The 12,517-nt window shown below is 36.3% G+C and overlaps 1 protein-coding gene across 1 annotated transcript in view; it reads right to left on the reverse strand.

Annotated features, from left to right (window-relative positions):
- DCBLD2 (discoidin, CUB and LCCL domain containing 2) overlaps nucleotides 1-12,517 on the reverse strand; it is a 92,661-nt gene that overhangs the window by 13,184 nt on the left and 66,960 nt on the right. Inside the window, exons 5-12 of the mRNA XM_082392084.1 lie at nucleotides 11,442-11,514; nucleotides 10,988-11,121; nucleotides 8,949-8,989; nucleotides 7,657-7,872; nucleotides 6,749-6,873; nucleotides 2,230-2,380; nucleotides 1,336-1,422; nucleotides 1,064-1,189 (exon numbers count right to left, since the gene is read on the reverse strand). Of these exons, the coding sequence (XP_082248210.1) occupies nucleotides 1,064-1,189; nucleotides 1,336-1,422; nucleotides 2,230-2,380; nucleotides 6,749-6,873; nucleotides 7,657-7,872; nucleotides 8,949-8,989; nucleotides 10,988-11,121; nucleotides 11,442-11,514 (953 nt within the window). The remainder of the gene's footprint in view (nucleotides 1-1,063; nucleotides 1,190-1,335; nucleotides 1,423-2,229; nucleotides 2,381-6,748; nucleotides 6,874-7,656; nucleotides 7,873-8,948; nucleotides 8,990-10,987; nucleotides 11,122-11,441; nucleotides 11,515-12,517) is intronic.

A 12,517-nucleotide genomic window follows, 5' to 3' on the forward strand; every position in this document is an offset into this window, starting at 1 on the left:
CCCTATAAATCCTGGCTCCTCCCTCTTTGGAACAGTTTCTCAGAACTACCTGAGAGGCTGTATCCCAGGCTACTGTCTTCAGTAAGAACCTGAATAAAACATAATTCTCAACTTTTAGGTTGTGAGGTTTTTTTTGTTTTTCAGTCAATACTAGCTTTTCCTGCAGCATGAGAAAGAAATTGGTCTCTTTGGGAATACTTCAGAAGATAGGAAGGAAACTGACATGTAGGAAGTTGTAGAAAGTTATCTGAATCCAGGCAAATTTTCAGAAAATGAGAATGATTAAGTTCTATGTGGCACAAGTTACTCTGAATGAACTACTTTCTCTTCTCTGCACTGTCCTGAAAATTAGTGTGCTTTTTATCTGTCAACACTGAAATTAATTCCTCCATGGCACTGATGCTTTTTGTTCCTGAATTCAACAGAAATTTTGTTTTCAAACTAGTAAAATTAAAAAACTACTAGGTTTTATATATGTTAACACCTTATATACTAATAATTAAAAGCAAAGTTTGAAAGTAAATTGAAAAACACTATTTATAATCTGAAAAAGTAACTGTAAACATTTAAAAAACAGAGACCAAATTTTTAAAATAAATGTTAACAGAGTATCTTTTTTTAAAAGAAGTATTTATTTTCACCAAAACTTTTTTTTTTCTTCTTCCCTTTTTCCTACCAAGTTCCCTATCCAGCAAATTAATATATAATCAGAAAAAAAGTTTGTTTCCTGCTATGGTTTTAGTTATTTCTAGAAAAATTATCTTCCTAAGCCTGAGACTCCACATATTTAGTCATAGAGGGAAAAAAATCATAAGAGGAAGCCTAGAATACAGCAGCCATCTCTAAATATTTAAAGAACCATTTTACATGGCACCAGATAGTAGAACTTAGAGCAATGCAGCCAGTTTTTTCTATAAGGTATGGAATCAAATTTTTTGCTGTACTTAAAAAACAGAGGGAAAAAACCCTGAGCGTTTAAAAGCTGGAAATGTTTCTGAAAACTTAAGTTAAAAACAAAACAACTCACTACTATGAACAGGTATTAATTTTTGGGTTTGCATACCTTTGGTTACATTTGGAGTTATGGTGGTATTTTTGATTTCAGGAGTGGCAGTTGTTTGCTCTGTATGTGCAGGAAATTCATTGCTACTTCGAGGTTGTAGTGGTTGAGTAAATTTGGGGGCACGACCTTGAAAAAAGTTTTAAAAACTTTTTATTCTTTAATCTATACCAGCTTGATTAAAATAGTTACTTTATAATGCTTTTAATATGTTTATGGAAAATTATACCACAAATCCAGGGAACATCAAATTCTCACATTTAAAGTAGGCATACCTTTGGCTATTTTTGGAGGGGCTGTAGTGTTTTTGAGGTCACTGCTGCTCCGAGGAGGTGGAGGCTGAGTAAGTTTTGGAGGACGACCTTGAAAAATGGTTTAGAAAAGTTTATACATTTTGCTTATAAAAATCATAGTTAAATATAGTAATTTTAAATGTCTTTAACATTTTCTAGAGTACTTAATTCTGCACAGTAATTTTAAATCTCAGAGAAATACGTCAGAAGGATAAATATACTCTGCATGAAATGCACAAATGTATTGGGATTTCTGAGTTTTTAAATAATTAAATTGTCCAAAAAGAATCTTCTTAGGAAGGAGAATAACAGGGAGTCAGATGATGTTGAATGATAAAGCTATAAAAATGTCATCACAATATGATATACTACTCATTCAATTCATTTAATAAATATTTATGGAGGGCCCACTATGTGTCAGGCACTATGGTAGTTTGGGGGGACATAACAGTAAACAAAGTATTAAAATATTATATAATTTTGAAGGAAGTTATTCCCATTTTTAATTTATTCAAAGTAAAAGGCACTTAGGTTAAGGTGACTTACAATCACCAGTGCTTGTATGATACAAATATTCTACTACATGAGACCTGATTAAAAATTATTAAGGTTGAGACTACATTTGGAAAGCAATCTCATTGCATTATCTCATCAGTGACACCCTCTCTTTCTTCTTCCACTTGTAATTTTGGAAACCAGTTTGATATCTAATATGATATTTAATAGGGATAACTATTTCTTTTTAAAAATCCCTTTAAAAACATACTGTAGAGTATAAACACTTACATTATTATTAATTAATTTCTCGGAGAACAGCACAGTCATTTTTAATTAATCCAGTGAAAACCACATGCCTTAAACATACTGTTGCTTTACCTTTAGGAATAAACTGACATCCAAGCAGTTCCATTTTCATGGCAATTTTCTGCTGCCATTGGGTAGGATTCACTCTAATAAAACGTGCAATAATTGGTGGCAAAAAGTTATTACGCACATCCTGGTGATAATCTTTGTTTCCTTGAAATATCTTTAAAAAACAACAAAAATCGGTACTTTACATCAACAGAGGCCAGGGCTAAACTGCTCCACTGAAACATGTTTTTGGTTTTTGCTCTGGGCCTTAAATGAGCTCTGCAAAATGTGACATTAAGCATTAATTTCTAAGAAAATAAATTAATCATAATTTGGAAGAACTATTAAGAAGCTGCACACTCTTCATAAAAATTTCATAGGAGGAAAATACTGAATATAGAAATGATTTTAAGATGACTTAAACATAACAAAAGTTCTAACTTGGCAATTTGGGAAGAAGGTTTGGATTGCAGTGCACAGTACCTTGTATTAATAAATTAGTAACTCTAGTCCTGTGGAATCACCAACTATTTAAATATATTAATTTTATTTTCAAAGTAAAGCGTAATTGAACATTTGAGGTCTTAGAGGAAATGCTGTACTGTGTACTTTTCATAATTTTTCTCTCAATAAATAGACTGAAAGTGAACATACACTAACAAACACATAACAGATACATAGCTCCGCCTACTGGAGAAACTATATAAACACAGTTCCCATATCATACATTTTCATTTCCTGCTATTTGAACCAGAAAAGTGATGCTGCCCACTGCCTAGTTTAATCATCATAACTAAACAGCCACTAATGCATCACATGAATAATCCTTAGGTAAAAATATAATTTCAGGTGACTATGTCATTCCCTCAACTATTTCAAGCAAATAATAGTAGTATCTCACACTGGAACAGCTCTTAATTATTTACAAAGCATCTTCATATAATTAACTCAGATGTTCTTCATGACAAGCCTACAAAATAGGCAGAACCCAGAACACTGCAGTTTATACAATGTAAGTGGACTACATAGCCAGTCAATTTAGAGCAGTGATTTGAATCTGTGTCTTCTGACTTAACCATAGGGCTCCACTAAGCAAAAAAGAGCCCTCCTCGTTCCTTCAGGCCAAATTACCTAGGCAGTTTCTAAAGACCATTAATAAACAGACACCTGCCTAAAATCCAAGTGGTTTTTTGTCAGTTAATGTGAGAACAAGTAAATGTTTAACTCCTCAATCAAGTTATTTCCAAATATTATAGCTATTTTCTTCCTGGCTGATTCAAATGGCATTCGACTATAAACTTCTAAGATGATTTAATAGCCTTCATTTTTAAACAGGTCTGAAGTTACAATAATCTCTGAACTACCAAGCTTCCATTATTTCCTCAGATATTACTCTCAAGTAAAATGAAGGCAATTCCTTGCAGTCTATTATATTAGTGGAACAGGAACAATAACTAAACATCATCATCTTAGGACATAAAAACTATCCCTGAAATTTTACTCCATACTGCCATCTCATCTTCATAAAAAACTTAAAGGAAAAAGATTTCATAAAAACTAAGTACAAAGGATTTACATGTAATGTATGAGCATTTATTATGACCCCCCCCCCCATGTAATGTGGAGGTTCACAGGTGCCACGAGGGTGAAATGGAACGGAAGTCAAAGTTTTTACCCTCAAGGAACTTACACTTTATTGGATATTACCAAACACAAGAATGGCATACTATTAAAAAGCAATATATTATGAAAACAACTTGTATATACATTCCCATTTTCTGAAAACAAAACCAAAAGCAGTCTGAATCTTTGTGTGTGTGCTCATGCATGTGTGCGTGCTTAGAAAGGGTATGAAAATGAATACATCAATTAACCCTGAGTTGGGATTAGATGAGAGAGCAGATGGACAAACGTAAGTGAGGCAAAAAAGACTGTTATTTCATATAATTCAATGTAAGGACTGCCACTTCTACCCACGATAGACTAACAGGGACTGGATTTATCCTTTTGCCTTAAAGATCTGAAAAATCAGATAAAATATATGCAACAATGGTTTTCAGAGGCTGGACAACAGGCAGCATAGGGCAATGCTCCCCGAGGGGAGGAAAACAAATGACGTGAGCCCTTCTCTTGCACCAGTAGTGCCTGGAAAGAGCGTGGTGGTCTCACTGAATTGAGGGAGAGCTCAGAGAAGGAGAGGCTAAGGCAGCTAGAATTTGCAGGGCAGAGTGTGGGAGAGACAAGAACTACCCAGAGACTTCTAGGGTCTGTTGGGGTTTCCCCTTACACCTTTAGCTAAACTATCTGTGGATGGAAAAAAAACCACTAGAAAGGAGTAGGAGAACAATTCTCAGGGCCACACAGGGCTGGGCCAGCTTATGTTGCCAACAGAGAGTGGAGAAACCTCATATACATGGGACATTGGATTGAGTTCTTAGAACAGTACTGTCTCAGTAGTGGGGAAAAATTAGAACTAAAGCTGCTCAGGTGCTGCCTAACAAATCTAAAATGTAAGCTTTGAAAAGATCACATGATTTCCAAGGAACCTAACTGCATCCCAGAATAAAGCTCAAAAATATTTAAAGGAGTAATAATAAAAAAAGGAAAACGAACACCAAGCAATATAAAGTTCACAATGTCTGGTAACCAATCAAAAATTACCAGGCATGTAAAATAAGCCCCATAATATCTAACAATATATAAAGACCCAGATATGACACGTTAGTATATAGTATTAGTAGACAAGGGCATTAAAAGGGTTATTATATACTCCATATGTTTTAGAGGTAAAGAAAAGCATGAGCATGTTAAGGAGAGAAATGGAAGAAATTTTAAAAGCCAAAAACTGAATATCTAGAAGTGAAAAATACAATGTTGGAGATAAAATACACCAGATAGGATTAATAGCAGATCAGACACTGAAGAGGAATAGATTAGTGAACTTAAAAATAAAACAGTACAAATTTTCCAAACTGGAACATGGAAAGAAAAAGACTGGAAAAAAATAAACAGAGCATCAGTGAACTGATATATCATCAAGATTCATAATCTTCATGTAGTTAGAATTGAGGAGGCAACATATTCAAGAAAAAAGGGCCTATAATTTTCCAAATCTGATAGAAATTATAACCCACAGATCCAAGAAGCTCAAAGAAATCCAAGCAGAAGAAACATGAAGACAACTACACAAAGGCACATCATAATCAAATTGCTTAAATTCTTGCTGAAAACAATGCAGACTGGAAAGCAATGGACCTGCATATTTAAAGTACTGAAAGAAAAAACTGTCAACCTAGTATTCTACACCCAGTGAAATTATCTTTCAAAAAGGAAGCCAAAAAAAGTTTTTCAGAAATATAATTCAGTGTTGTTGGATGTTTTTATAATATAAGCATGGATAATACTTATAATTTCAAAAAATTAACTATATTCTACAAGTATAGCAAATATTATTGTACAAATAAATATGGATGTGCTAATAGGAAAAAGTAAGTTTGGGGGCATTAGGCAGAAGTAAGTTAGATTTAGAGACAATATTTTTATCTGCTTCAAGGGGTGGAGGCTCACCAAAGATTGAAGTTCATGTGATATCAAGCAGAAGAGAGGAAAGAAGGCCTTGAGTAACAGCTGAAGAGTTTAGATCCATATGAAAGATTAAAGGGAATCCCTGGAGTTTTTTGAACAGAGAGGTGAGAAAAGTGGCAAGTGAAAATATATTAGCATATCACGTATATGATAGAGAACTGATAGTATCATAAAACTGAAAGAAAACTCACAGGGAGGTTTCATTGAAGAAATGTGCTCATAATTTCAACTCTAGATGAGAGGCATCCACCTTCCTTGGGGACAGGGACCCCTTGTGGTGGGTGGACCAAGGTCCAGGAGCCCGGGGGAAAGTAACAAACCTCTAGTTGAGAGCCACCTCTACCTACTCGCTCTCTACCCCTAAGCATTGTCATGTTTTGCTATAACTAAAACGATAGTTCATCATTACCACAGAAGTTAAGGAAATTCTTCAGGTGGAAAAAAAGTTGTTTTCTACGACAAAAGTTGGTGAGGTGATCTTGACATGACCTTTCTATAATATCCTACAATTTAATGCCCTTCTACCTTTAGCTCTTTTGTCCCCACCCCCGCTGGCCTAGAGTAGAAATCTAGGAACAAGTTAGGCTCTCCATCATTCTGTGGATTGATAAGAAAAGCTTTTTCAGGACAAGAAATTAAAAGGTCCTTTTTATTATTTCTTAATGAATTATTTAAACAAGTGAATTAAAATTTACTGGAAAAAAAAAAATCAGGAAAGTACTTACCCTTAACAATCATCAAAAGGGACCTAGAAGCACTGAGAATTTCCTAACCATAGGTAGAAGGGGAAGGCCAGTAACTAACACTACCTAAAATAACCAGAAGAGGGCAGAGTAAGACCAAATGATATCTAATTTTTATCACACACAGGAAGAGCTTCTGTGGCTTTTGGCAAAGGCCACCTACCCCCCATCCCCTTTTTTAATGTTCTTTAAAAATACTCTGGTAATCATTTTACCTTATCCTGCTCCACACCAGGCTCTCTGTACACAGTCCATCTCTGCCCATCGTCACTGTACAGAACTCTGTAGGCTGACACATAGTAATTGTGCTCCACCATGGTGGAGCCCGTGGTTACAATGCCTGGGAATGGAGAGGTCCTTTCGTTAGCGCTCACGGTCTGATCTTTGAAGCTTCGTCATCACTGAAGCATTAACACCTAAAATGTACTATTGAAACATTTTTGGCTCCAGCACATTACCATATCTAAGTGCACGGTTTCATCCTAATGGTAACTAAATCCTTGGCTTTGCTCCCTTGTAGAGACAAGAAGAATGATGGGCACACGTAAGGAAAGGACTATTGTATTTTGGCAGCTTGTGTTCACGACACTGTAAAATATAGTTCACCTACTGAGAAAGAATGACTTCCTGGGAATGAACAGATTAAAGAAGATTACTGGTATTATTTTTAGAACTAAAGCAAAATAAGTCTTTAACAAAATTATCTAAACCAATCCTAACCAGTTATTCTGACCATTTGTTAAGTTGCTCTAAATAATTAAATTTATACTTGGCACATGTGGAATATTATTTGTAGCACTTAAAATGGACTCCTTGAACACAAATTTCTCTTAATGACTATAGGAGATGGTTATTTCAGATGTCGCAAGATCCCTTTACTGAAACACGACCTTAAAAGAATCTCTTTACAATGAAAAGAAACGCTAGTAAGAATCAAATAACAACTCCTCTCCTTTGCCATGCTTTATAAAACCAACTTCGGTCATATTAACACCAGTACACTAAACTTAAAACCATGTAATTAAATTTGCAGTGACCTAATTTTCTATGAAATTCTTAGATGTCACCAGGTTTCCAAATGAAATTAGTATTATAAATCATCTAGAAAATTATGTCTCTTAACCTGTGATCTTCTTTTCCTTATTCAGATCTATTTGCAACCACTGATATTCATCAGTGGCAAAAGCAGCCCAAGGAGGTCCAGGTTTTTTCAGCCTGGCCTTTTCGGGTTTCCAGCTGTTCTCTTGCCCTGTGTGGTCCGTCCACTCCAGCACAGATGATGCCGTTATTTGAGCATCGGCAATCACGCCAGATTCCATGCCCAGTGTTCCATAACAACCTGAAACAAAGAAGAAAGTAATTTGGTTTCCAGATATAAACTCAAAAATCTCTAAACACTTGCTCATTGGAAACTCTAATTGTTCCTTTAATTAACATACACTATGCTGACAATATACTGTACTAGAGGGTTTCAAAAGTATGCAAATGTTTCTTGGGTCTATGTCTTCGTGTCTCATCAGAGAATGTACAGACGTATTTATTCACAGCAGTAATCACTAGCTTAATGGCAACACATTACCCTCTCCCTGGGATACTCTCCCCAGAGGGCAACTCGCTCCCTTTCCTCCTCCAGGTGTTTGCTCAGATGTCACATTCTCCATGAGGCCTGCCCCAACCCACATTAAACTTCAAACCTGTCCCTTCTGAACTGCCTGTCCTCTTTCCTTGCCTTATTTTCTACATCTGTTATAATATTGTAAACAGGACGTTATAAACATTCATTTACTTATCCGCTGTTTATTGTCAATCTCTCACTTCCAGAATGTAAGCTCCAGGAAAGCACAATTTTGTTTATTCTGCTCACTTTTGTTTCACTAGCACCAGAACAGTGCCTGACAAATGAAAAAAGGCACTCAATATTTTCTGTTGATTGAGTTAATTACTTTAGACATATTCAAACTTCCCTTTTTCTAAGGTAACTTCCATGCTTACATGATCACTTCTCTATTAATATAAAACCTCCAGTTTATTCCATTCATTAAATTATTAAGTACCTATTTTACCTCATAGAGTTATTCGTGATAACTAAATGAGAAAGTGCAAAAAAACCCCAAAACCCAAAACCCAACCTAGCAATTGGCAAAGTTCCTGATGTACAGTGTTCAAAAAATACTGGCTAGCTCGGTGCTTTGTGACCACCTAGAGGGGTGGGATGGGGAGGGTGGGAGGGAGGGAGATCCAAGAGGGAAGAGAAATGGGAACATATTGTATATGTATAACTGATTCACTTTGTTATAAAGCAGAAGCTAACACACCATTGTAAGGCAATTATACTTCAATAAAGATGTTTAAAAAAAAAAAAATACTGGCTATTATACAAATTATGATCAGTTATAAAGTCCATGAGAGGCTTACCACTTGTCTTAAATGTAAAAAGACTTGTAGATAAGTGTCCCCTGAAAGAGAGAAAGACTTTTTTGGTGACACTCATATAACCACATGATTTCCTCATATTTGTCTTAGCAAAGCTTTCTTTTGTTTTTATTTCACTAAGAACGGTCTATGGCTATATATTAGACAGCAGAATCAGTTTTCTCTACAAGTATCTAGTGCCTAGTTTCATACATGATTACGCAAGTGCATCCATGCAACCTTCAATATGTACTTATTTGATTTCTTTTTCATGAAATAAATTGATTACTAAAGTGTTTCTGTGGCAATTGCTTTTTGGGAATATATAATGAAAAGTGTAATTCTCATAGAAAGAGGCTCAAGCTTCCTGGGGCAAACAGAAGAAAAGCTGGCTACTAATAAGAGAGACTGCATTTGTTACAGGAAATCAATGTATCTAAGAAAAAGTTTCAGTGTTACAATGCAGCACTGCATTTGAATTTCAAAGTAACTGGCAGAATAGGTGCTTGGGGAGAGTGGAGGGGTGGGATTATTAGTTATTAGTTCACCATATGGCAGGTCAAAGGGCCCTAAGGAACTTGGAGGGATAAAATCATCAAAATCATCAGTGTATGCTCCTGCCTTTAGCACAACGTTCAAACCACCACAAGTGGATGCAACCTGTCTGTTTTTTTAAATATGAAAGAGAGAACTCATGAAAAAAAATTCTTTCTAAAGGTATAACAGTGGAAAGTAATGAAACGATCTTCATAAAATCATCCAGAAGAAACCAAAGGAAAGAAAGGTAGCTGACTCTAGAGCAGGGATGAGCAAATGACAGCCCATGCATGGCCTGTTTTGTATGGCCAGAAAGCTTAGAACAGTTTTTACATAGCTAAAAAGTTGTAAATAAAACAAAAAAGAATGAGTGACAGACATGTGGCCCATAAAGTCTGAAATATTTGTTAGCTGGCTCTCTACAGAAAAAGTTTGCTGCCTCCTGCTTTATACTGTCCTGAATATGGTTCACACTCTTGCCTTCTGAATGAAATTGGCCTAGGACCTGAAGAGAAGCTGGCTTCAATTACGCTTATTGTCTGCAGGACCGAGCATGTCTAAGATGCAAGATTTACAAACAGATCACTCGTACTATGTTTCTATTCAATGTTTCAATTTCTCCTTTTTTTTTTTTTTAAATAAGTAAACAGAAAGCCTTATTTCTTTTTTTTAAAAATTAATTAATTAATTAATTTTTGGCTGTGTTGGGTCTTCGTTTCTGTGCGAGGGCTTTCTCTAGTTGCGGCAAGTGGGGGCCACTCTTCATCGCGGTGCACGGGCCTCTCACTATCGTGGCCTCTCCCGTTGCGGAGCACAGGCTCCAGACGCTCAGGCTCAGTAGTTGCGGCTCACGGGCCTAGTTGCTCCGCGGCATGTGGGATCTTCCCAGACCAGGGCTCGAACCCGTGTCCCCTGCATTAGTAGGCAGATTCTCAACCACTGTGCCACCAGAGAAGCCCTCTCCTGCTTTTGATGCCTAGTCTATGTTTTGTAATACAGTAGATCATAAATACCATGAAAATACATTTTTAAAATATTCTCTTGGGATGAGAGGGATTCATAATACTATCTCTGATTTAAGTCAAAATTTGATTTATATTCAAAGTGTTTCAATTATCCTAATCCATCATGGGCCACACAGGCTATAAGGAACAGAGTAGTTAGTTATGCCTTCTGATCTTTAAAATGAAGTAAGGATTTGGCAATATACTTCTAGACTCACTCTGGGCTCTTTCAACACTTAGAAAAGAAGAAAGAAATCACTCTTCCAAATGACTACCAACCTTTCTGACAGAGAACAAGCCAAGATAGCACGACCTTGCCTGCGCTCGTCAATACACTCAGGTATCGAGCACACAAAGGTTACTTCATGAACACCATCAACATTTGTCCTTATCACACAAATGTTATTTCATGAACACCATCAACAGTGATACTGCTCAGGTCTAACTCATCCCTATCCCACCCCGTGCAACACGCTTATTATAAACAGCATATATACTTACACCACAGATGTTACGTTGTTAGCCAAAGAACTTTCATAGTACGGGATGCCTTTACTAATTACGACACTAATCCGGCCACCCAAAATGTTTGACACTACGCCTGCATGCACACCAGCCATGCACAATGGTGAGGACTTCAGGGAGGAAAGATAAAAGATTAGTTTTAAATTTTCTTTTGATAATTCATAAACAAGACACTTATACTTCTTCCTCTAGAAATTAATTGATCTGGGCAGTTTTCTCAATAAACTTGGGATAGATGATTGATGATACAACACAAAACAGATTTTTAGCAGAAGAAAAAGAACAAAATGTTACATATTACTAAAAAGAAGTAATTCCTAGAAAATAAAAATCAAGATAAAGATATACAATAGATTACACATCTACCTATGAAGGAGTTTAAAAAATGAAGTTTTATCATCACTTTAACGTAAGTCTATATCCAACTTACATCTCTATATCCATGAGGGATTGTTCCAGATATCTCAGCAAAAGGAAGCAGACAACCAGCTGGGCAGTACTTGCTGTGAAACAAAAACAAGTTAAAGGGTATATAGTGCTGTACTTTCTGGGGAAAAGGACCCAAAAATGTCACTTATACCCAGTTTTCAGTTCAATGTAAATACCATAATCTCACCACTCTGAGAGAACCACCGCTTCTAAAAAGCCCTTAAGATTTTCTTCCACCCATTTACACGTTTTCACATACATATATACAAAAATTATTTCATATTCTACATACTGCTTTATTTTGCTTCATAATAAATGGCAGACATATTTCTACTGTAAGAGCTATTCATAATATTTAATAGCTACATTTGACTTTGTGGATGAACCTCAATTTATTTCACCAACTCTCTATTGATCAAATTTAAGTTGATTTAAAAAAAATGTTTGGCATTCATTCATTTATTTACTCACTCACTAATCCACCTACCCACTTAACACATTTACCTGAATGTCTATTACAATGTTTGTTAAGTGCTGGGCTGTGCTAGGTACTGGCTTTACAAAGGTCAACCAGGCAAATATGGTGCCATCCTCACTGGGTTTACATTCCCGTGGTGGGAGGATACATTAATTGGATACTTGATTAATTAGATTATGATTAATTAGATAAGATTATGATTATGCTATAAAGAAAAGGCACTCTATGAAATAACTGGGAGGAATCTAACTTAATAAAAGTAATACAAACATTCAGCAAACTTCCTATGTCCCAGGCAACATTCTAAGTACACTTCAAGTCATCCACATAAGAACCCTACATGGTAGGTATTATTATTATCCTCATTTTACAGATGAGGAAACTGATGAGCTGTGTGCCCAGGTCACACAGCTGTGTCGTGGCAGATGGGCTCCAGAGTTCGTGTTCACATGCAGGGCTCTGCACTGCCTCGGTCGGTGGACGGGGCTCTGAGGAAGGGAAGCCTCAGCAGAGAACCACCGGCTGCCACCGGAACAGTGCAGGGATGTGCGCCACAACCAGAAGGAACAGCATGTCCCTGAGGCAGGATGGCCTGTGTG

The sequence above is a fragment of the Balaenoptera borealis genome, assembly GCF_965194805.1.
Source record: "Balaenoptera borealis genome assembly, chromosome: 5".
NCBI lineage: Eukaryota > Metazoa > Chordata > Mammalia > Artiodactyla > Balaenopteridae > Balaenoptera > Balaenoptera borealis.